Source organism: Delphinus delphis, chromosome 17 (assembly GCF_949987515.2).
Source record: "Delphinus delphis chromosome 17, mDelDel1.2, whole genome shotgun sequence".
NCBI classification, from domain to species: Eukaryota; Metazoa; Chordata; class Mammalia; order Artiodactyla; family Delphinidae; genus Delphinus; species Delphinus delphis.
Genome location: NC_082699.1, coordinates 44,503,852 through 44,530,033, shown reverse-complemented (window position 1 = coordinate 44,530,033; position 26,182 = coordinate 44,503,852). Strand labels below are relative to the sequence as shown.

The following is a 26,182-nucleotide window of genomic DNA, read 5'->3' as shown; positions in this document are numbered from 1 at the left end:
CATGTGCAGCATGCAGCTATATCCAATTATAATTCCTTCAGGCTTTATCACACAAAGCTTAGGCTCTACTAGTACTAAGGTGAAATGCAGTTCCCCAAACAGGTCCAGATATTTCACCCTTTCATTCAACACGCACCATCACTATGCATCTTGATGCCTTTGTGTCTCCTCTGCCTGGCACATTGTTTTCTCGCATCCAAATGGCAAACTCAAGCTGCAACATTAACTCCTTGAAACCTTTCCTAACCTTCTCACGGCAGGGCTGAGCACTCCTCTTGCCCTGCATAATCACCCTAAATACCTCTATTGGGGTACCAAAGTTGGTAAATTTACATATCCATTGCCTCTACTAAGCTGTAATTCTTAAAGGCCAGGCACCTTACTCATTATTCCATTCATATATTTAAAATTTTCCTTTACACAGCACAGCGCATATGAGTTCAAAAGAAAGACTGCCCAGGTTTGAATCTTGGACTGGCCATTTGCTGCATTTGTAATCCTTGTTAATTCATAAGGATTTAATTTAACTTAAATTTTCTGTTTTTAATTTTCTCTGTGCCATGGTTTCCTCATCTGTAACAGAGTTGTTATTAGGATTAAACTAGACAATGTATGATAAACTAGGCACAGTGCCTGGCACAAAGTGAAGCTAAAAAAAAAATCACCTGCAATTATTTTTACATTGAAATATATTTGACATATAACATTGTATAAGTTTACGGTGTACTACATGTTACTTGATACATTTCTATACTACAGTATGATTGCTGTGGTACTGCTAGCTAGCACCTTTATCACATCACATAATTATCATTTCTTCTTTGTGGTGGGACTAATTAAGGTCTAGTCTCTTAGCAAGTTTGATGTTTATAATACAATATTGTTATCTATAATCACTATGCTGTGTTAGATCTCCAGGACTTATTTATCTACTAGTTGTTAGTTTGGACCCTTAAACAACATCTCTTCTATTCCCCCACCCCTAACCCCCTGATATGCACCATTTTACACTGTTTTTATGAATTCAGCTTTAAGATTCCACATATAGGTGGTATCACACAGTATTTGTCTCTGACTTATGTCACTTAGTATAATACCCTCAAGGTCCATCCATGTTGTCACAAATGACAGGATTTCCTTCATTCTCATAGCTGAATAATATTCCTTTGAGTATATATATTCCATATCTTCTTTATCTATTCATCAGTTGATGGGCACTTTAAAGTATCAGGTCTTATAAGTCCTTGATCTATTTTTAGTTAATTTTTCTGAGTGGTGTAAGAGGAGTCCAATTTCTTTTTTCTGCATTTGTTTACCCAGTTTTCCCAATACCATTTGTTGAAGAGACTACCCTTTCCGCATTGGGTGTTTATGGTTCCCTTGTCTAATATTAGTTGGCATATATGTGGAGGTTTAATTCTGGGGTCTCTATTCTGTTCCATTGGTCTGTGTCTATTTTTATGCCAGTACCATACTGTTTTAATTATTGTGGTTTATTGTATAGTTTGAAGTCAGAAAGTGTGATGCGTCCAGCTTTGCTCTTCTCTCTCATAATTGCTTTGGTTATAGGGGTCTTTTGTGGCTCCATACAAATTTTTAGGATTTCTTTTTCTATTTCTGTCAAAAATGCCATTTGAATTTTGATAGGGATTGCACTGAATCTATAGATGGCTTTGGGTAATATGGACATTTTAACAATATTAATTATTCCAATTCATGAGTGTGGGGTATCTTTCCATTTGTTTAAGTCATCTTTGATTTCCTTTTTTTAAAATTAATTTATTTTGGGCTGTGTTGGGTCTTTGTTGCTGCGCACAGGTTTTATTTAGTTGCAGTGAGCAGGGGCTACTCTTCGTTGTGGTGCGCAGGCTTCTCTTTGTGGTGGCCTCTCTTGTTGCAGAACATGGGCTTTAGGCTCAGTAGTTGTGGCTCGCGGGCTCTAGAGCACAGGCTCAGTAGTTGTGGCACATGGGCTTAGTTGCTCCACAGCATGTGGGATCTTCCCGGACCAGGGCTCGAACCCGTGTCCCCTGCAGCCACCAGGGAAGCCCATCATCTTTATTTCTTTAAACAAAGTCTTGTAGTTTTTGTTGTACGGATCCTTCATTTCCTTGAGTAAATTTATTCCTGGTATTTTGCTTTTGATGCTATTGTAAGTGGGATAGTTTTATTTTTCAGGTGTTTCATTGTTAGTGTACAGAAATGCAACTGATCTCTGTATGATGATTTTGTATCCTGCAAATTTACTAAATTTGTTGATTAGTTCTAAGAGTTTTTTTGGTTGAGACTTTGGGATTTTCTATATGGTCGTCCCTTGGTATCTGTGGGGGACTGGTTTCTGGAATCCCCACCAATACCAAAATTCACAGATGCACAAGTCCCTTATATAAACCTCTCATGGATTCTAAATCTGTAGATTCAGTCAACCCCAGAATTCAAGCCATGGATACAGAGGGCTGACTGTATATAAAATCATATCATCTATCTGCAAATAATGAAAATTTAACTTCTTCCTTTCCTATTTGGATGCCTTTTCTTTGTCTTGCCTAGTTGCTCTAGTGAGAACTAATGATACTAGTATTGAATAAGAATGGTGACAGTGTGCATCCTTGTTCCTTAGAGGAAAAGCTTTCAATTTTTCACTCTTGAGTATGTTTGCTGTGGGCTTGTCACGTATGGCCTATATTATGTTGAGGTTATGTTTCTTCCATATCCAATCTGTTGCAGGTTTTTATCATGAAAGGATGTTGCATTTTGCTATATGCTTTTTTCTGCATCTATTGAGATCATCATGTGATTTATTTCTTTCATTCTGTTAATATGGTATATTAGATTTATTAACTCACATGTGTTGAACCATTCTTGTATCCCAAGGATAAATCCCACTTAGTCATGTATTTAGTTGTTCCTACGTTGAGCCCATACATCTTTATGATTGTTATAAATTCTTGCTTACTGACCCCCTTTATCATTACATAATGACTTTCTTTGCTTCTTGTTATTGTTTTTGGCTTAAGGTCTATTTTGTCTGATATTAGTATGGTTATCCCCACTTTTTGTGGTTTCCACTTGCATGGAATATCTTCTTCCATCCCTTCATTTTGAGCCTGTGTGTCTTTAAAGCTGAAGTGAGTCTCCTGAAGGAAACATATAGTTGGGTCTTGTTTTTTTAATCAATCCAGCCACTCTGTGCCTTTTAACTGAATTCAATCCATACATTCAGAGTAATTATTGATATGTACGGACTTACTATTGCCATCTTATTGATTGCTTTCTGGTTTCTATTTCCATTGTTTCTTTCCCCTTTGTTTTTGTTTTTTCCTTATGTTTCTTTTTCCTTTTGTTTCATCTTGGTAAACTGGTGATTTTCCATGGTGATATGCTGTTTTCCCTTTCTGAAATCGTTCATGAATCTGCCCTATACTTTTGCTTTGTGGTTACCATGAGGCTTAGCTAAAACAGCTCATAGATGAAACAGTCCATTTTACACTGACAGCACCTTCATTCACCTATGAAGACTCCTCCCTTCACTAGCCCCCCTTTTACATTTTTGATGTCACAATCTATCGTTTTATGTTGTATATTTAATTATAGTAGCTATAGTTACTTTTAATACTCTTTTCTTTTAACCTTTATCTGTAATTGGTGGCTAATACACCGTCTTATTATAGAATTAGAATTTTCTAAATTTGAGCATGTATTTTTCACCTTTACAGGTATAAAGGTGTTTTCATGTCATTGATGAGCCTCTTTTCATGTCAGCTTGAAGAACTCCTTTCAACATTTCTTGCAAGGCAGGTCTAATGGTGAGAAACTCCCTCAGCTTTTGTTTGTCTTGAGAAAGTCTTTATTTTTCCTTCATATCTGAAGAATAACTTTGCTAGATAGAATATTCTTGGCTGGGAGTTTTTAATCTTTCAATGCTCTGAATATGTAATCCCACTCTCTCCTAGCCTGCAGGGGTTTTGGTGAGAAACCTGTTGATAGCCCAATGGATGTACCTTCGTAGGTTACACTTTTTTTCCCCCCCTGGCTGCCTTTAGAACTCTTTATCTTTGATTTTTGGTAGTTTCATTACAACGTGTCTTGGAGAAGGTATTTTCACATTTAGATAACAGGGTGATCTATTAGCTTTGTGAATTTGGATGTCCAAGTCTCCCCAGATTTGGGAAGTTTTCAGCTATTACTTAAGTAAACTTTCTGTCTCCTTCTCCCTCTGGATCCCCAATTCTTCTAGTATTGATATTTGCTCTCTGTCTCAAGTCCCATAGAGCATGCATGCTTTCTTTGCTCTTTTTTATTCTGATTTATTTCAAAATTCTCATCCCCTAAGTCATTTATTCTGTCTTCCATCTGCTCTGAGCTACTGCAGAGGCTCTCCAGTGCATTCTTCATCTCATTCACCAGAATTTCTGTTTAGTTCTTTTTTGTTATTTTTTGGTAAAGAGTTAATTTTGTTCACGTATTTTCCTTCCTATTGTCATGAAGCTGTCTTTCTGAGTTTTCTTGTAGCTCACCTCAGAACAGCTTCTTCAGAAGAGTTTCTTCAGGACAGCTATTCTGATCTCTTTATCAGCTACATCAGAGTATTCTGTCGCTTTGAGCTCGATTGTTGGAGGATTACTGGTATCTTTTGGAGGTGACATATTTTGATTTTTCATGTTCCTTGTATTTTTGTGTTGCTGTTTTTGCATTTGAAGTAGCAGGCACCTCCTTAAATCTTTACTGGTTGCCTTCAGTTGGGATACTAATCATTGGTGTTGCTATATGAGGGGTTTCCTCAGTTTCTGAATGGGTAGACCCGCTCCACTCTTCTTGTTCTGCCTTGTGGCAGAATCCTTAACCTTTTATGTTTCTCCTTATTCTTAGAATTCATCAGACCGGCTGCTGGAAACCTCTCTTTTGTCTTCCAGAAGGTGGTGTTATAGCTCCAGTTGCAATTTCTCCCTTACCCACAGACTCTGGTCCATCCTTCTGAGAATACTCCAACGACTGCGCCTGCTCTCACTGCTGCAGCACTCAGGAGCATGCAGAAGGATCTGGTCACAGAATGGCAGGAGGTGTGGGTTTAGCACTTGGGGTGTTGGGGATGCCCACGGACCCAGTGGGGAGATCCCTAAGTAGGGTACTCCCAGAGGCTTGTGGGCAGACTTCCTGCTGAAGTCCTGAAGCTGTCTGCAGGAACTGTGCTCCTTTAATGCCCTTGATATTCTTATCTGCTTCCTTCACTTTCTCTTCCCTTCCTTCAGTCATGGAGGTCCTCCCTCAGGACTCCGGCTGGGGAGAAACAAGTTTCTCCAGGTGTGAACCCAACAGTTGGGACAGCCCGGCACTTGCTCACTGCTTACCACCTCCTCCACGGGAGAGGCTGCCCCATGCAGCTAGTACTGGGTATGTAACTGTCAACAAAAGAGAACGTTTCCTTTTTATGTTTCTACTGTAAAGTTACTAACACACTCCATCATGTACTTGCACAGAAACTTAGTATCATTCAAAAGGAGAAGACTGTTTTGTTCATTTGCTTGAAGACTAGAGTTAAATACCCATCACAGCAGATTTTCATTTATGAGCTTAGGAAAGAATAGTTTTTTTAAAAAATGGCACAGTTTGAAACCATTTACCCACAATACTTTAAATATTCTTTAATTATTAAATATTAGATAATAATGGCTATGGTAATAATGAATGTGATAGCCATCTTTCGTCGTCTGCTCTTCTAAAGAGCAAGAAAATGCTTCAGAAGAAGAAACCTGACCAAAGACTACAGGAATAAATGACAGCACACTGATAGAGACCTGAAGGTTTTATCGTAAGAAACACCTTTACTCTGACCCAGTTAACAAGGGAGCTCTCAATATAAAGAGTTCTTCACTTTCCCTTTTGCAGGAAGGGAATAAATATGATTATGCTTAAAGGAGGGGGGAAAAAAAGAAAAAAAGAGGGAGAAGTCATTTAAAATGTTTGGGGGAAGTGTGGGAGTGACAATTCAAATAGAAATGCAGGCTTAGTTGCTTTTATATAGTGGTTGTTTCGTTATTGCTTATATAAGCAACACATAAGGGAAACTTGCCTTTAAAAATCTAGTAAAAAGTAGTAGAATTTCAGGCAATTTTTGTTCTTAATTATTAGGTAATGCTTCCATATTAGAAAAAAATAAGTTCCTCTTATAGCTCTAAATTAATAATCACAATTTATTTAATAATCATTTCATATTATAGACTTAAGTGTTACATTTCATCTTAGAGGCCTGTAATCCACAAGTAGTATAAAATGGGATATATATATATCTTAGCAGGAAATAAAAGTGATGTAATAATCACTTAATGATTTTCACTTTTAAAAATGAACTGTAAAGAAATACATTTCTATCAAACTTAACAGGACTCCTTCATACCCAAAGAAGTGTAATTTAACTCAAAATTTTAACAAGTCAGTTATTAAAAGAAAATGTATAATATAAATTAAAATGCATCTTAACGAGTTCCAGATATACTTATTATTAAATATAAAGATGTTAGCTCTGGTACATAAGAAAATATTTACAACTAATAAAAAGCAGATTGTAGAATATATGTGTTCTATGTATAAAAATAAGTAAAATAGTTTATAGTCCAGACCAAGGGATCTTTTCTAAGCCAGGTTTTATCCATGCAACTCTATTACAATACCATCTCATTAGCATTACTGGGACACATATATGCATGGAAGAAATCTAACAATAATCTTTATTTAAAGCTCATACTGCCTTTTGAGGGCCTGCACGTCTTCTAAAGTAAAATGTTTGTTTGGTGTGTCTGAGAGGTCATCAAAGAGCTGTTTAATCTGCTCCTTTTGGCCCTTGCTAATCAGTGTCAACATCATCTGAAAGAAGGAGAAAAATTATATTAGCATACAAACTGGCATTTTAAAGTTGTTATAAAAACCCTAAAAAAATCAATCTCCATGAATAACATAGTTTGACACTTACTTTAAACCTTTCTGCTTTACTCAGATATAAAAGATGCTGATATACCAAAGAAGGATCTTTATCAATAAGATTATTTTTCAGAGACTGGATGAGGAGCAGGAATGTATCCCCTTCAAGTTTGTTGCTCAACAACACTGGCAAGTCTTTCGGTTCAGTGATGGCTAACAGGTGTGCACAGGCTTCTTTATCTTTCCTAGTACTGACTGCGTTTATAACCTGGCCAAATTCGTAGGCATTGTTAGGTTTGGGGATTGGTAGTTTCTCATAGAATTCTCGTGGCCCGTTGCTTGTGTCCCCCGTCTCAGAAGCATGGGAGTCAGTGGAGACGTCCTCCGAGGTCCTTTCAGGCTCCTCTTTCTGGCCTTCATTCACCTTCAGGGGGAGACAGATTACACTGTGACACAACGGCCACTGCACACACCCCAAGTTACCTTCATTAAAACGGGAAGGGGGCTTCCCTGGTGGCGCAGTGGTTGAGACTCCACCTGCCGATGCAGGAGACACGGGCTCGTGCCCTGGTCCGGGAGGATCCCACATGCCGCGGAGCAGCTAGGCCTGTGAGCCATGGCCACTGAGCCTGCACGTCCGGAGCCTGTGCTCCGCAGCAGGAGAGGCCACAACAGTGAGAGGCCCACGTACCGCAAAAAAAAAAAAAAAAAACAAAAAACGGGAAGGAACTGAAAAACACAAGTGGACTGTAGTTTAGTCGTTCTAAGTGAAAAATATATAACTTGTAATAATAATAAAATCTTTTTTTTTAGGAAGAGAACTTTTAAAGTATCCATTCATAAAAGCATTCATTTTTAAAGTTTAAAAAAAATTTTGACACTGAGAATATGACAGTGAAATTTTATAATTTTCCACAAGTAAAAGCTGCTGCATGGAAGAAGACCTGTAACAGCTTTATATCTCTTCTTCATGATAAATTTTACATTTACTTGTTTCGTTACATTTGATAGAGAAGTCAACTTATATTTTTCACTTCTCTTAAAACAGCTTTTTCCTTCCCTCCTTAGAGGGAAAAAACTCCCTAGCTTCTTTCACATATTAGCCTCTATAACTCTTAGTAGAAATGTAAGATGATAGGTAGCTGATATAGTATTCATGAATACACAGGAATCCAAGAGCTGACATTCTTCACTAAAGGCAAAACAAAAGGCTACAGCACAACGCACTGAGTTGTCTGAAATCACAAAGGTAGGTCTGATTCTAGGGTAGTCCAGGACCCCTAATGAGGCCGGTCTTGTTTACAAGTTTACTAAAAAAGTCTAAATCAATCACGAACCCTCTATGGGGTGTGGCGTGCAGGACCACTGAAATTGAATCAGTCCTGTAGGGTTCCCTGGGTCGACCAGGAAGCAAAGCTCAGCGGCCACAGGCTCGCAGGGCAACCTGGAGTGGAAGCAATAAAACCACAGGCCGGTGGTACCAGGGGAGGGGAGCACAGAAAGGAAGAATGCAGACACCCAAGGGTCCTTGGACCCAAGCTGGGAAATGCAATGGCTAATTGTCACAACAAAAGAAAAATCTTGTCATTAATTTGTTAAAATGTCTTCATTGATCATCAGAATAAAAACATGAAAATTTTTAAAGTCATAGGAATATGACCTCAGAATCCCATATGAGTATAGGATCTCCAAAAGAGTACTTTCAGAGATAATCAAATACACATACCTCTTCAATCTCAATTTTCCTTCTCTCCTTTTCTTTGTTGAATAATGCTGCATTCTCCTGAACATTCAGGGTTCTGGTTACCTCCTCCAGTTCCATTTTTGCCTCAATAATATTTGGGTCTAGTAGGAGAACTTTATGGAGATCGTTTAAACTTTTCTGATAATTCTGAAAGCAGGAAGGCAGAGAAAATAATTTTCATACATAAAAGGAGAAGGGGCACAGATGAGCCCAGGTGGGAGTGAAATTGGTGAGATGAGTACACAGAGTATGTGTAGTGGGTTCCATTAGTACCGCAGTAGTAAAGTTAGGCCTATGAGATAAGTCTTGGGCTAAAATATTGTAGCCCACAACACAGTGGCCATCCTCTACAGAAGAGTGAGCACGGAATCTGGGGTTAGAAGGCAAGTTAAGTTCTGTACCACCACAGCTTTCATAGTCCCTGGCACACACAGGCATTTGTGGTCTGCTGAATGAATAGATGAAAGAGCAAACAGCCTCACATCAGCACCTACTAGTAATGAAAGCTTGAGCAAGATCCCACTTCAGCTCATCTTGAAAGTAAGGATGAAAAGAGATTCTACTCTAGTTTTCACGAGGTTGTGCCGAGCAATCAGCTCATTAATAAAATAACATGGGAGTGGCTTAGCCTTAGAAAGAGCTGGGCCAGTGTTAGCTGTTACCATGATGCCCTGTTCTGTAACACCCTTCTGGTTGCCTACTGCTCAAACAGCCTAGAGTCAACCTTTATTCCTCCATAAAGAGTCAGGCAATACACTGGAGAGGTTGAGGGGAAGGAGAAGGGATCTACGCTTAACCAGACACTGCACAGAACCTGCTGGCAGAGACGGACACCGCAGAATCACAGTCTGCTGTGACAAGCCACATTCTAGAACTACAGACTAGACCCGTGTTTTGATTAAGCCAAAATTAATTCTGTGAGGAGGCCAGGAATTCCAATGACGTGTCACCTCTCAAGTACTCACGACATATAATAACAGCATGCACTGGACGCTGAAGCACAGGTAAAATAAGCTGGTGGTTACGCGACACTCCTGGGGGACGAGCTGTAATGCTGCGGCCCTTCCCACTCCACCCAGCAACATACTAGAGCAAGAGTGATGTGTTTAAAAGGGATAACCTTAAACCTGCTCTAACGTATTTTTTAAAAAGGTAAATTATTTACAAACTGTAGTACATCAGCGCTATTAACAACAATCTCCACATAGCACTTTGTCACAACAGCGCAGTTGGAAAACCTGCTACAAAAGGCAAATGACACTGTGTTTCCATCCTAGGTGTTCCAGGCACAGAATCATACTGAAAGGCAAGAAGCGGGGGCAGCGGGGCAAGCTGAGGGAGTAATAATAGCTAACTCTTACCCGTCTCAACATTTTGCAAGTATTCTTATTTTAGTCCCACAATAGCCCTATAAATACTGTTACTGTCCCCATTTAAAGATGAGGAAACTGAGGCATAGAAAGATGATCTTTGAGATGATGCAAGCAGCAATGAGCAGAAGGTGAATGATAAGACAGTTGTGGAGCTCAAGTGAGAGGCCTGAAAATGGAGATTTGTGAGCTGCAGCCTTGGGAATAGAAGGCCACCGGCAAGGAGCTGACATGACTATTTTTTCATCCATTCAAGGAACAACTGTGCCTAAAGACCAATCTGTCTGGTTGGAAGAAACCTAAGAAAGCAAGAAATACACTTTGATAAATGTTAAACAGAGGCAGGCAAGTGTGAAGAGAGGGCCCGACAGCAGGAGGCACGGGGATGGCCATGGAGCAGGGAGGCGGTGGCAGAGGAGGGGCCGGGGTGCCGGGTCAACACAGCATCAGACTAGATCCGGCCTCCGTGGGCCAGGGGCTAGGACACCATGGGAGAAAGGACAGCCGGGGCCCTGGCCCTCGTGGAAGCTTACGTCTTATGAGGGGAAACAGTAAGAAAACAAGTGAACAAATGAATAAATAAAGTAAGCGTGCACTGTCATTTATGCAATTAAGAGAAGCAAGGATGGAGACGGATGCTAACGAGGGGAAGGAGTCTCCTTTGACACGGGTGTCAGAGAACAAAGGACCTGAAGGGAAGCCAGCCACGCAGAGTGGGGGGCAGAGCAGAGCTCACACAGAGAGAAAAGTGCGGCTCCAGCAAAAAGGAGGACGTTAAAAGTTGCTAATAACCTTATCAGGCCTCAAAAAAAAAAAAAAAAGGTAAAGTATAATCACGTGTTTGTGATAACATTTACTATTAATAAATGTGCTTAAACTCCAATAACAGCAATTATTTTAGACGATATTACTCTTTTTGATACTTTTGGCCTGATAGCATCCCCGGTTGGCTGTGAATTCCCTAAGGCAGGCACTATGTCTTACCACCTCTATGCTCCCAAGGCCTGGCACGTGAGTGGCACTCGACAGAAGATATAAATTGTAAGTAAAAGCAAAATGTTCAATTATCTTTTCTTATGAAGAACAGCTGAACATTAAGGAAAGCCCTATATTTTTCAAACCTGGCACACAGAAAAAATAAAAATAAAGCAAGCTAGAAAATGAACAAAATATCTGAGAAAGCACAGGCAGGGCCCCAGCTCCCTGTGAGCCTCTGTGCCACTTCCTCACCAGTCACACAGGGGAAGCCAATCCAGGTGTGAGTTCTGATGCGTTTTATAAGCAGTGGTAGCCTTTGAAGATCCTGAAATTAAATTCACTTGGCACGTAAACTACAGGGTATACAGATCAAGTTATAAGAAATCAAACCAGGAAAGATGCCAGCCTCATACTCCAGTGGGATAGCATTACTAAAAATTGGGATTATCTTTCTGCATCATAATACAATTTCTAGAATTCATTCCAAGGAATTCCGGTCTTTCATTAGGTACAACTTCTGACTTTGAATCAAGTAAACAAGTTCAAAGAGTCAGGCAGCCAGTATGGGATAAACCTGTTCTAAGGGTCTGGATATAAACTCATGAGTCATGCAGATCATGAGTACCTCACGGACCCAAATCCATCAAGTTCAAAAACAGTTGAGTAAATTTTCAGGAAGCCTCTTTTAATTCATGGTGCCACACACCACCTAGGAAATCTTTACATGAGGTTTACAAATGAGTATGTTGCTAACAAAAGAAAGGGGTCAGGTCAGGTCGCCTGGGCCCTGGGAATACAGTGAACACACTGTGAATACAGGACACAGTGCAGCTGTGGAGCTGCTGGGCTGGTGAGTGGGGCATCCACATGCTGGGAGGGTGACGCATCCCAGTTCCATGGGGACAGAAGCTCCTGCGCTCAAGACATTTCTGGACCTCGTCCTACACACCTCTTCACTTGCCTGTTCATCTGTGTGCTATATAACAAACTTAGAAGGGCGGGGGAGGGGAGGAAAGGCAGGGCAGCTGCATGGCCCTGCTGGTCAGGGGTAGAGGTGTGGCTCCACTGCAGCCTGAGGGGATCTAGGACCTAGAAAAGCCTGAGCACTCAGTGCACACAGGTCGTACTCATTTGATACAGGACACAAAAACATGACCACCCTCTCTCAACAAAACCTAGGTTTTACGGAATATATTTTTAGATATTTCCCTGACAGTGATGGGCAGGGAATTACAGGAACTCTCTCAAACTCAATAAGGTCAACACTCCTCCCTCAAATCTCTCCCTCCTGCTGTACACCCTCCTGTATCACACTGTACTGCTCAGCCACCTGAGACAGAAACCTGTACTTACCCAAAGAAAACGAAAACACTAACTTGAAAAGATACTCCCATGCTCACTGCAGCATTATTTACAATAGCAACCTAAGTGTCCACCAGTGAATGAAGAGAGAGAAAATGTTATGGAATGGAATATTATTTAGCCATAAAAAAGAAGGAAGTTCTGCCATTTGTGACAACATGATGGACTTTGAAGGCATCCTTGGAATGGAATGCCTACACAAGGAATATTATTGGAATATTATTTAGCCATAATGGAATATTATGGAATATTCCATACACAATGGAATATTATTTAGCCATAAAAAAGAAGGAAGTTCCGCCATTTGTGACAACATGATGGACTTTGAAGGCATCATGCTAAGTAAAATTAGTCATACAGAGAAAGACAATTACCTTATGATCTCACTTACATGTGGAATCCAAAAAACCCAAAATAACCACCACCAACAAAAAAACCCACCACCTGAACTCACAGAAACATCAAGAACAGAATGGTGGTTTCCAGAGGCAAGGTGGGAGTTGGGGTGTGGAGGATGGGTGGGAAAGGTTGAAGACCCTCAAAAGGTACAAAATTCCAGTTATAAAATAAGTCATGGAGATGTAAACAGCATGGTGATTCGAGATAGTAATCGTGTATTGTATATTGGAGAGTCTCTAAGAGAATAAATCTTAAAAGTTCTTGTCACACACAAAAAATTTGTAACTGTGTGGTGAACTACACATATTGTGATAATTTCACAGTATATACAAATACCAAATCACTATGTTGTACACCTGATACTGATATAAAATGTCAATTATATCTCAGTTAAAAAAAACTTTAAAGAGGAAAAAAAAAAGTCAATGACCTGTACACTGACAATGTGTGAATTTCATTGTATTAAACCTTAATCAACTTGATTCTTTAAAAATACCATTTCAGGAAATGCCATTTCCCAGTATGTTCTAATTTTTCCTTGTCATGTTATTTTCTACAAATGTGAACATTCACTCAAGTTTTCTGCACAGAAGAATCATCATAAAGAAAAACGTAATTATACAATACACTCCTTGAAAATAATGGTGTGGTTTTCTTAGAGAAGAATGCCATTCTATAGCCTCACGCTGACCACCGGCCAGTTTACAGCCCAAATCACAACAAACTTCCCAGCCTCTGCCATGTCTCTACCAACGTCCATGGGGTGAACACATTCTCCGTTCCGATACCTCCCTCCCACCCTACAGACAACCGCAGTCCCCTGCTTGAGGAATCCAGTGGCGGTGATGATGGCCTTCAGTAATTCAAACAAACCTTCCTGTCCTTTAAAGTGGACCTATTATAACTAACAACACTCCTTAGAAAATCAGGAAATAAATCATCGCTTTTGAGCTGGAAGGAATCTTAGAAATTATCTAGCTCCACATTATAGTCTGGGGAGATCTGAGGCATCTTCCAAGGTTTTGGGACTGCTGAGTACAGAACTGGGATTAAATCCCAGGATAATGTCACTGCCATTCCTTGAGCCCACAATTTACGTTCATGAAAACCACATGATCTGTTTAGAGCTGACATTTATATATTAAAACGAAGATTTCCTCACCTTGAGTCCTTTGTAAGCAAGAGCTCGTCTATAGCATGCCTTCACATTCCCGAGATCTATCTGAAGCGCCTGGTCACAGTCCTGCTTTGCCTCTTCAAACTGGCCCAGCTTCAAGTAACAGAGGGCTCTGGTATGTAATGGAACTCAGCATTATGGAAGTAAAAACAACATATCTATAAACTTGGACAACTAACAGAAATCAGAAAATAGATAAATAAGTCCGTTTCTATACCACAGCTGCTGCAATTGAAACCTAACATTTTCCTCCAATTATGGCATTTTCTTGCAATACTTGAAATTAGGGCCCTGGGGATACAACCGCAATCAAAACAGTCCCGGCCCTCAAGGAGGCTGCAGTCTAGGGGAAGAGACAGTCAAAAGAAGCAAACACAATAAAATCTGTAGAGGATGCTCTGGTAGCACAGAGCTGAGACTCTCATCACATTTGGTGGAGCTGAAGCAAGGGGAGGAATAGTCAGGGAAGACTTCCCAGAAGAAGTGACGTTTAAGTTGAAGCCCAGAGTACAAATTGAGAATTATCCAATGCAAAGGTACTGGGCTGAGATTTAATATGTAGGGAGGGCACAGCACGTGCAAAGTCCTACGGTGACAGAGAACACGGTGCTCTTGATGGACTAAGAAAAGAGCGCTATGGTGGTGATGAGGCTGGGAGAGTGGGAGGCCAGATCAGAAAGGTCCCGGCAGGAGGCTGAGCTTTATCCCAAGGTTAATGGTAGTCCAGTGATGGGTTTTTAAGCAGAGGCTGATCTATTCACCATGTTTTAGGAAGATCGCTCCAGCTGCAGCATGGAGAATCAGAGGGAACATGACTGTGCGGGCATACCTGGGAGGGCACTGCAGACGTCCAGGGAGAGCCGGTGTCAGCCGGAGGAGGGGCTGACGGTGAGGGTGGACAGAAAGGCTCACGCCCAAGAGGAATTTAGAAGGTAGGACATCTGAGCTGCTGACAGACTGGAGAGGGAGGCGTAGGTCAGGGATGATAACCCACCATGAGTGCAGAAGGGAGGGAGGTGCTCAGGTCCGGGGCTCAGAGACAAAGATTTGGGGGACATAATTGGAAGGTGGTAAATGGAGCTGGGGAGAGGATTAAATGGCCCAGAGAACATTAGAGCAGACAAGGGATCTATGCCTTTAGAAGCCCGAGAACACCAGGGAAAGAAAAAAGAAAAGTGAGAAGGGGAGAGCCAGGCAAGTGAGCTGTCTGCACCGCAGCCAAGAGGAGAGGTGGTCTCCAGGAAAAACTGAGTGGCCAGTGATGCCCAAGGCCACCGAGGCTGAACAGGAGAAGGGCAGAAAAGTACCTGTTGGGTTCAGTGACAGAATCTTTCACAAAAAAGGCTGCCAAAAGAGGAAAACATGTACAAAAACAAAGCAGTGAGAGATTAAGTTTAAAAGTTTTTTCTGAAATGGCTAGGAGAACCCATGCTGAGCCCCTGTTCTTTAGGAACCATACCTTATTCTTCCTTGTCACTGCAGACTCCATCTATGCCCTAAAAATCCCCAAATCACCATATTCTAGGTTAACTATCTTTCTTACCATAATGTGTTAAACATGGCACCTGAGCAGCATTCTGGAAAAATCTGCCCATTCCTACTACACATTAGAAGATGCTGGGCCCTTCCCTTAGCACTTCAAGAGAAAAGGGGCCCTTAAGACACTAGTTTGAAAGGCAGCTGATTCCTGCTCCCACTCTGGAGGACCGCGCTGAGGCCTCCTCACGAGCCGCGGCGAGGCCACACACCACGGAGAATCAAAGCAGCACCAGCCAGGGCAGCCATGGCCACGCGGGAACCTCCCAGCTCCGAGACACATCACATTTTCAATCTCTCCGATAGCCCCACCTCTTTAAAAAACACTCACTTAAAACAATTTGCTACATAGAGTCTCAGAATCATGGGAATAAACTTTGGCAAGTAATTTATCTATAATTTTTTCATCAAAACTATGAACATAAGAAATATAGAAAGTTACAAAGAACTTGCCTGTTTGTATAAATGGCACATTCCTTGTTAATTTTTAAGCATTCACTGTATTTACTAAGGGCATCTTTATAGTTTTTGTCCTTTACACATTGATTTCCTTCTTCTTTAAGGGTTTTAAACATTTCTTCATCTATGGGACACACACAAAAAAGAGCAAGTATTCATATAAGCACCTTTACAAAACTGTAAGTTAAGTGACCACAAACCATACAGAGCTAAAGTCTAAATGGAACAAAACGTTGTATACAAATTAAAAAGATAAATTGGCTATAAGTAAAAATGATTATACAATTATGACACTATTTTTTCAAATTAGAAAATAAAATACAAGTGATTCTATCCTTTTATCCATATTGGCACGCCTTCTTTTCTCTGCTGGAGATAGAAATATCTAGTGTTTGGTGTAGTAACTATTTCATGAAGAGTGAACAAACAAACCCATTAAAGCCTGAATTAGACACCTTCCAACAGTCCGAGTTTCCTTGGAATCACACCTCCTCCACTCTCTGCTTCTAAGGTTTAAGTAAAGCAAATCCCACCCTAGCCCTACCTTTCGGAGTAATCTTTGTTTTACTAACCAGCACACTATGTTCCCTTGGCCACAATAATCTAATTGGTCAGGAATGGACCTATGAGAGCCAATGAGCTACAATAAGATTTTAGTGGCAGCTTCTGGTAAGGTAATTCTTGCTCTTTGCCGTAGAACGTGAGGATAAAAGGAGGAGCTATTTTGCCATCGTGCGATGCAAGGGGAGAATCTGTCTGAGAATGGGGCCAACAGAGCAAGAGAGAGGCCAAGACAGGCAGCTAACGAATAACCTCTGAGTGCCGAATCCAGTCATCCCTGCAGCCATCCTACTTGCGGCCTTTTCCACAAGGGGTGCCGATAAACAACCTCTTTTGCTTAAGACATTAATGGTTGGGTTTTCTGTTATCTGCGATCAGAGTCCCAACTATTACTATTGCCTATTATCTTGCAGTGAGCATGGCTGACTCCTCACTCAGGATCCATTTCCTTCTTCCTAAGGGTACCTCAACATTCATTCAGCTATCACTCCTCTCCTACTCAGCCCATGTGTCCGGGGGAAGCTGACCCCACTGATCGGGAACTCATGGCATGGCATTTCTTCATTACAGGGAGGGGTTCAGCAATGGGCACATGACCCATTAGAATAAATACCAACAGAGCTCAGCCAACAGAATAACAGGCTAAAAAAGCTGGGTCTTTGGGGCAACACATCTCCTCATTCTTAAATTAATGCCACCAAAAGCAATGGTGCCTCTCTCCTTTTGGACATTGATATGTGCAGACATGAAGTCTAAAACCGCTACATTTCTATTATTTCTGGCCAGAGCCTGAGCCCTGACAAGTTGTGCCTGATTTTAGAGCCTGTCTGGGCCCTTTCAGTTACTTGAGCCAAAACTATTCCTTACAGTTATAAGTCAACAGATATTCTGTTACTTGCAACCAAAATTTTCTAACATACATAAAATGTTAAAATTTAAAGTTTTAAATCTATGTAATAACTTTACTCTATGGAGTATCTTGATATAAAATAAAATTGCATAACAATTTTAAAATATGCCTTTAAATTCTGTGATCTAAAAATCTTGATAGATGTACTGAATTTATAGTATAAACTTGGAATGTAAAAAATAATCTTATCTGTCCCTCTGCACAAATGGCATGACATATTAACTTTTCATCCTTTATTTCAAATTACAGAATATTTCTGCCTAATCGTTCATGTTTCAAAAGAACTCACACTATGTGGCCAAATGACAGTCCCCATAAATCTTGGTACATCTAAGCTCTGAAACAGAATATTACAGAGGATTTTTTTTCTTCCAAGTTGCTGAAAAACTTTCCTCAAGCTTTTCTTCCTACATTGTTTTTAAGCCTTTGGTATCCAGTCTCACTAATAATTAGTACACAAATATGAACAGAAAGAGCTGATTATTCTTGTGCTTATGATTCACTATCACATATCTATAGTATGGTTAGTATATGCAAGTTATTAGTAATGAATAGCTACCCTTTACTGAGTAAACGCTTTGTGCCAGGCCCCATTCATAATGGATTCTAGAAGCTAGAGATCTCCATGTTTTCCCCAGGACTGCTGAACCATCTAAAAGCCTTGGCAGAAGTTCCCGGCATCTTCCTTCTAGGCAATGAAAAGGGTGAGCCATTGGGACATCATGGCTCAGCACGTCTGCAAGATGAAGCTCGACACAGACACACATGGGGTTGCTAAGCAGGCAGGAGAAATGGAGCCTCAGCCAGCTTTCAAGCAGAAGGCAAGCGTGAAGCCACATTAAACACTCTGCACAAAGTTCTGAGATAAGCACTGTGAGGATGTATGTATGGATGTGAACAACTACGATACAAGGCAGAAGGAGGTACTGCTAGATATATGTTGTAGGGCTTTTTTTTTTTTTTAAAACCTATAGTTTATTTTATAAGAAAATTGGGATTAAATTACAAGGATCCATGTGACCCCAACTTCTGTCAGTCGTTTCATGATTTGTGAGGCTCTGGTCCCTTCCCTTGGCATGGTGGCACAGCCTGAAAAAAATGTATACTTTCTTGTTGTTACTTAATAGAGATCTTCCTGGGCATGTTCCCCAAAACACTCCACAGGATGGGAGAAAGGTGCTACTACAGAGTAACAATTTTTGTTCCTACTCCCTCTCTGCTTTGTAAAACCAAAGTCAGATGTTATATAGCCCTATCCGCAACCTTAAATGTAAACAACCAAACGATGTTTTAAATTAAAGCCTTGCATCTTTGACATTCTAGAATTTCTGCATGGTGAGATTTATAAAATTCATATGGAAGTACATAGAAGTTCTTATAATAAATGATGGCATTCCCTAAGACTTAATCTTTAGATCTCTCAATTATACTTTGTAAAACCTTGGTGATCTCATCTAACCTCATAACTTGAAATATCATTTATAACCTGCCTGCTTCCAAGTTTATATGTCAATACAACCTCCTCCCCTCTCAAACTCTAAGTTCTTTTGAATGTCTAGTAGGTTTTCTGAACTTGATGTGTTCACAATTGAGCTCTTGATTGTTCCAAATCTAATTTTTCTGCGGTTTTCACATCTAATAAATGGCACTTCCATCCTTCTACTTTCTCAAGACAGAAACCCTGAAATTATCTGTAGCTCTTCTCCCACATCCAACTAGTCAGCTTTACCTTTAAATTGTAACTAGAATCTAATAATTCTCACTACCTCTTCTACTACCCTCTTTATTCAAGCCACCCTTATCTCTTGACTGGATTATTATGGTAGTTTCTTAATGCCCCTATCTCTTCCTTCCTTGGCTTTCTATAACTGAATCTCATCACAGTAGCCAGGGTGATTCGTAGGGCTTTATTTTGCTTGATTATTTCAAAAACATCAATCTCATTAAACTAGCCTTGCCACATACATGGTGTGTAGAGAACTATATGCTACTCAATTCTTTTTTCTTATTTTTAATAATAATGCTGACTTAACGTTTATTAAGAGGCTACTATAAGCTTACACAGTCAGCACATGTGCTAAGTATTTCATATGCAACTCTCCATTTATTCCTGAGAATAACTCCATGAGACAGTTACCTCATATTTCCCCCTTTCATATACAAACACTGGAGGTATGTGGCAACTTCCTAAGACTGCAGTTAGAAAGAGGGAGAACAGGGTCTTAACTTAAACCCATAGCAGACGCCTGAGTTCAGGCACTTATCCTTCTGCTTTACTGTGAAAATACATGCACAGCTCCCGATAACCGTCAAAAGAAATAAGTGTAGGCTTCCCCTACCTGTGATGCCCGGTTGGTGATGGCTGCAGGAACCTCCCACTTGGTCTGGCAGCGTCTCTGCCACAGGCCGCCAAGCTCGCAACTGTGCGGAAGTGGGCACAGCAGGAATGGGCGACAGCTTCTCCCGCCAGCTTGGTCCATCCAGGGCCATTAGGATTTTTGTTATCCTAAAAAGAAAATCAGATTCCTCTGTTGATCATGCAATTTGCTTTCTACATTACTGGAGGTCATATCAAGAGTAAAATGTACAAATGCGATGCATTTCTGTACTCCCCTGTAGAAAGCATACAATCAAGCCATTTGCTATCCACATAAACAGTCTTAAAAAGGACTCTTAAAAATTGCCCCAGGGCTTCCCTGGTGGCGCAGTGGTTGGGAGTCTGCCTGCCGATGCAGGGGACACGGGTTTGTGCCCCGGTCCGGGAGGATCCCACATGCCGCGGAGCGGCTGGGCCCGTGAACCATGGCTGCTGAGACTGCACGTCCGGAGCCTGTGCTCTGCAACGGGAGAGGCCACGACAGTGAGAGGCCTGCGCACCACAAAAAAAAAAAAAAAAATTGCCCCAAACTATGTAACTTTAGATCCTTTTTGCATCACAAGAAAAAATTAAGACATTTCTAATTAGTTTAAAAAAATTTTAATGTATATGCAATAAAATTTTAATTTTTAAAAAAGTGAAGTATAAAACTGAAAGTTAGGAGGCCTAGAAGAAATATCCCCTGCATAACATTTCATATAATTACGAAATTGATAACGTACTACTCTTGAGAATAATCAGAATTACTTTGGAATTTCTATGCCCAAAGTGTATACGAAACACAGGTATATAACACTGGCTGTTAAAAGTGATGAGGAGCAGCAGTTACATGGAATAGTGCTTCTTCTGGAAACATTTACCTGTGGTTAAGATACTCTTTACCTTGTGTTTTTTTACATCTCTAAAATTATTCACTCTTTTTGTTTTCATATGCATAAAGATGAAAGAATAGGATATTGCAGTCTACTACGAGGGCCCTTGTATTAATGACATTTGCTAATGGCTATCATAATATTGAGATAACATCCCTGATTATCACTTTCTCATCACTTTAAACTTACAAAATATCATACTTAGATTTTAAAACAAAACTGAATTATGTCTTTGGGAAAAATCTGGTTTCAAAAAAAAGGTGGTTCCTACCCACCAGAAAGACAAGATCCAGCCTCATCCACCAGAACACAGGCACTAGTCACCTCCACAGGGAAGCCTACACAACCCACTGAGCCAACCTTAGCCACTGAAGGCAGACACCAAAAACAACGGGAACTACGAACCTGCAGCCTGCAAAAAGGAGACCCCAAACACAGTAAGTTAAGCAAAATGAGAAGACAGAGAAACACACAGCAGATGAAGGAGCAAGGTAAAAACCCACCAGACCAAACAAATGAAGAGGAAATAGGCAGTCTATCTGAAAAGGAATTCAGAGTAATGATAGTAAAGATGATCCAAAATCTTGGAAATAGAATGGAGAAAATACAAGAAACGTTTAAGAAGGACCTAGAAGAACTAAAGAGCAAACAAACAATGATGAACAACACAATAAATGAAATAAAAATTCTCTAGAAGGAATCAATAGCAGAATAACTGAGGCAGAAGAACACATAAGTGACCTGGAAAATAAATTGATGGAAATAACCACCGCAGAGCAGAATAAAGAAAAAAGAATGAAAAGAATTGAGGACAGTCTCAGAGACCTCTGGGACAACATTAAATGCACAAACATTTGAATTATAGGGGTCCCAGAAGAGGAAAAGAAAAAGAAGGGGACTGGGAAAATATTTGAAGAGATTATAGTTGAAAACTTCCCTAATATGGGAAAGGAAATAGTTAATCAAGTCCAGGAAGCACACAGAGCCCCATACAGCATAAATCCAAGGAGAAACATGCCAAGACACACATTAATCAAACTATCAAAAATTAAATACAAAGAAAAATATTAAAAGCAACAAGGGAAAAACAACAAATAACATACAAGGGACTCCCCATAAGGTTAACAGCTGATCTTTCAGCAGAAACTCTGCAAGCCAGAAAGGAGTGGCAGGACATATCTAAAGTGATGAAAGGGAAAAACCTACAACCAAGATTACTCTACCCAGCAAGGATCTCATTCAGATTCGACAGAGAAATTAAAACCTTTACAGACAAGCAAAACCTGAGAGAATTTAGCACCACCAAATGACCTTTACAACAAATACTAAAGGAACTTCTCTAGGCAGGCAACACAAGGAAAGGAAAAGACGTACAATAACAAACCGAAAACAATGGGTAATAGAAACATACATATTGATAACTACCTTAAATGTAAATGGATGAAATGCTCCAACCAAAAGACACAGACTGGCTGAATGGATACCAAAACAGATCCATATATATGCTGTCTACAAGAGACCCATTTCAGACCTAGGGGCACATGCAGACTGAAAGGGGATGGAAAAAGATATTCCATGCAAGTGGAAATCCAAAGAAAACTGGAGCAGCAATTCTCATCTCAGACAAAATAGACTTTAAAATAAAGACTGTTACAAGAGACAAAGAAGGACACTACATAATGATCAAGGGCTCAATCCAAGAAGAAGATATAACAATTGTAAATATTTATGCACCCAACACAGGAGCACCTCAATACATAAGGCAAATGCTAACAGCCATAAAAGGGGAAATCGACAGTAACACAATCATAGTAGGGGACTTTAACACCCCACTTTCACCAATGGACAGATCATCCAAAATGAAAATAAATAAGGAAACACAGATTTAAATGATACATTAAACAAGATGGACTTAATTGATATTTATAGGACATTCCATCCCAAAACAACAGAATACACTTTCTTCTCAAGTGCTCATGGAACATTCTCCAGGATAGATCATATCTTGGGTCACAAATCAAGGCTTGGTAAATTTAAGAAAATTGAAATTGCAGGAAGTGTCTTTTCTGACCACAATACTATGAGACTAGATATTAATTACAGGAAAAAATCTGTAAAGAATACAAACACATGGAGGCTAAACAGTATACTACTTAATAACCAAGAGATCACTGAAGAAATCAAAGTGGAAATCAAAAAATACCTAGAAACAAATGACAATGAAAACATGATGACCCAGAACCTATGGGATGCAGCAAAATCAGTTCTAAGAGGGAAGTTTATAGCAATACAATCCTACCTCAAGAAACAAGAAACATCTCCAACAACCTAATCTTACACCTAAAGCAATTAGAGAAAGAAGAACAAAAACCCCCACAAAGTTAGCAGAAGGAAAGAAATCATAAATATCAGATCAGAAATAAATGAAAAAGAAATGAAGGAAACAATGGCAAAGATCAATAAAACTAAAAGCTGGTTCTTTGAGATGATAAGCAAAATTGTTAAACCATTAGTCAGACTCATCAAGAAAAAAAGGGAGAAGGCTCAAATCAATAGAATTAGAAGTGAAAAAGGAGAAGTAACAACTGACACCGCAGAAATACAAAAGATCATGAGAGATCACTACAAGCAACTATATGCCAATAAAATGAACAACCTGGAAGAAATGGACAAATTCTTAGAGAAGCACAACCCTCTGAGACTAAACCAGAAAGAAGCAGTAGATATAAACAGACCAATCACATGCACTGAAACTGAGACTGTGATCAAAAATCTTCCAACAAACAAAAGCCCAGGATCAGATGGCTTCACAGGCGAATTCTATCAAATATTTATAGGAGAGCTAACACCTATCCTTCTCAAACTCTTCCAAAATATAGCAGAGGGAGGAACACTCCCAAACTCATTCTACCAGGCCACCATCACCCTGATACCAAAACCAGACAAAGATGTCACAAAGAAAGAAAACTACAGGCCAATATCACTGATGAACACAGATGCAAAAATCCTCAACAAAATATAAGCAAACAGAATCCAACAGCACATTAAAAGTATCATACACTTGGGTTTCCCTGGCGGCGCAGTGGTTGAGAGTCCACCTGCCAATGCAGGGGACACGGGTTCTTGCCCTGGTCCGGGAAGATCCCTCATGCCGCAGAGCGGCTAGGCCCGTGAGCCATGGCCACTGAGCCTGCGCGTCTGGAGCCTGTGCTCTGCAACGGGAGAGGCCACAACAGTGAGAGGCCCGCGTACAGCAAAAAAACAAATAAACAAACAAACAACAAAAAAGTATCATACACCATGATCAAGTGGGGTTTATCCCAGGAATGCAAGGATTCTTCAATATACACAAATCAAACAATGTGATAAACCATATTAACAAAATGAATAAAAACCATATGATCATCTCAATAGATGCAGAAAAAGCTTTCAACAAAATTCAACACCCATTTATGATAAAAACGCTCCGGGAAGTAGGCACAGATGGAACTTACCTCAGCATAATAAAGGCCATATATGACAAACCCACAGCCAACATCATCCTCAGTAGTGAAAAACTGAAACTATTTCCACTAAGATCAGGAAGAAGACAACGTTGCCCACTCTCACCACTGTTATTCAACATAGTTTTGGAAGTTTTAGCCACAGCAATCAGAGAAGAACAAGAAATAAAAGGAATCCAAACCAGAAAAGAAGTAAAGCTGTCACTGTTTGCAGATGACATGATACTATACATAGAGAATCCTAAAGATGCTACCAGAAAACTACGAGAGCTAATCAATGAATTTGGTAAAGTAGCAGGATACAAAATTAATGCACAGAAATCTCTGGCATTGCTATACACTAATGATGAAAAATCTGAAAGAGAAATTAAGGAAACACTCCTATTTACCACTGCAACAAAAAGAATAAAATACCTAGGAATAAACCTACCTAAGGAGACAAAAGATTTGTATGCAGAAGACTATTAGACACTGATGAAAGAAATTAATGATACAAACAGATGGAGAGATATACCATGTTCTTGGATTGGAAGAATCAACATTGTGAAAATTACTATACTACCCAAAGCAATCTACAGATTCAATGCAATCCCTATCAAACTACCAATGTTATTTTTCACAGCACTAGGACAAAAAATTGCACAATTCGTATGGAAACACAAAAGACCCCAAATAGCCAAAGGAATCTTGAGAAAGAAAAATGGACCTGGAGGAATCAGGCTCCCTGACTTCAGACTATACTACCAAGCTACAGTAATCAAAGAGAGCATGGTACTGCCACAAAAACAGAAATACAGATCAATGGAACAGGATAGAAAACCCAGAGATAAACCCACGCACCTATGTCACCTTATTTTTGATAAAGAAGGCAAGAATATACAATGGAGAAAAGACAGCCTCTTTAATAAGTGGTTCTGGGAAAACTGGACAGCTACATGTAAAAGAATGAAATTAGAATACTCCCTAACACCATACACAAAAATAAACTCAAAATGGATTAAAGACCTAAATGTAAGGCCAGGCACTATAAAACTCTTAGAGGAAAACATAGGCAGAACACTCTTATGACATAAATCACAGCAAGATCCTTTTTGACCCACCTCCTAGAGAACTGGAAATAAAAATAAAAATTAAAAAAACCAGACATTTCTCCAAAGAAGATATACAGATTGCCAACAAACACATGAAAGGATGCTCAACATCACTAATCATTAGAGAAATGCAAATCAAAACTACCATGAGGTATCACCTCCCACCAGTCAGAATGGCCATCATCAAAAAATCTACAAACAATAAATGCTGGAGAGGGTTTGGAGAAAAGGGAACACTCTTGCACTGTTGGTGGGAATGTAAATTGATACAGCCACTATGGAGAACAGTATGGATGTTCCTTAAAAAACTAAAAATAGAACTACCATACGACCCAGCAATCCCACTACTGGGCATATACCCTGAGAAAACCATAATTCAAAAAGAGTCATGTACCCCAATGTTCACTGCAGCTCTATTTACAATAGCCACGACACGGAAGCAACCTAAGTGTCCACTGACAGATGAATGGATAAAGATGATGTTGATAAAATGGATAAAATATTCCATATACACAATGGAATATTACTCAGCCATAAAAAGAAACAAAATTGAATTATTTCTAGTGAGGTAGATGGACCTAGAGTCTGTCATACAGAGTGAAGTAAGTCAGAAAGAGGAAAACAAATACCGTATGCTAACACATATATATGGAATCTAAATTAAAAAAAAAAAAGAAAAGCTTCTGAAGAACCTGAGGGCAGGACAGGAATAAAGATGCAGAAGTAGAGAATGGACTTGAGGACACGGGGAGGGAGAAGGGTAAGCTGGGATGAAGTGAGAGAGTGGCACGGATATATATACACTACCATATGTAAAACAGCTAGCTAGTGCGAAGCAGCTGTATAGCACAGGGAGATCAGCTCGGTGCTTTGTGACCACCTAGAGAGGTGGGATAGGGAGGGTGGGAGACTCAAGAGGGAGGAGATA

General features: G+C 39.9%; 1 protein-coding gene across 2 annotated transcripts in view; it reads right to left on the bottom strand.

Annotated features, from left to right (window-relative positions):
- Nucleotides 1–4,952: 4,952 nt before the first annotated feature.
- SPAG1 (sperm associated antigen 1) overlaps nt 4,953–26,182 on the bottom strand; it is a 101,232-nt gene continuing 80,002 nt past the window's right edge. The window contains exons 14-20 of one of the 2 annotated variants that reach the window (XM_059994983.2): nt 19,751–19,917; nt 17,971–18,099; nt 15,935–16,064; nt 13,931–14,057; nt 8,642–8,806; nt 6,968–7,339; nt 4,954–6,861 (exon numbers count right to left, since the gene is read on the bottom strand). In XM_059994983.2, coding sequence (XP_059850966.1) covers nt 6,730–6,861; nt 6,968–7,339; nt 8,642–8,806; nt 13,931–14,057; nt 15,935–16,064; nt 17,971–18,099; nt 19,751–19,917 — 1,222 coding nt within the window. In that variant the 3' untranslated portion in view covers nt 4,954–6,729. Of the gene's footprint in view, nt 6,862–6,967; nt 7,340–8,641; nt 8,807–13,930; nt 14,058–15,934; nt 16,065–17,970; nt 18,100–19,750; nt 19,918–26,182 lie in introns of both variants that reach the window. The other variant, XM_059994984.2, reaches the window with a different exon arrangement.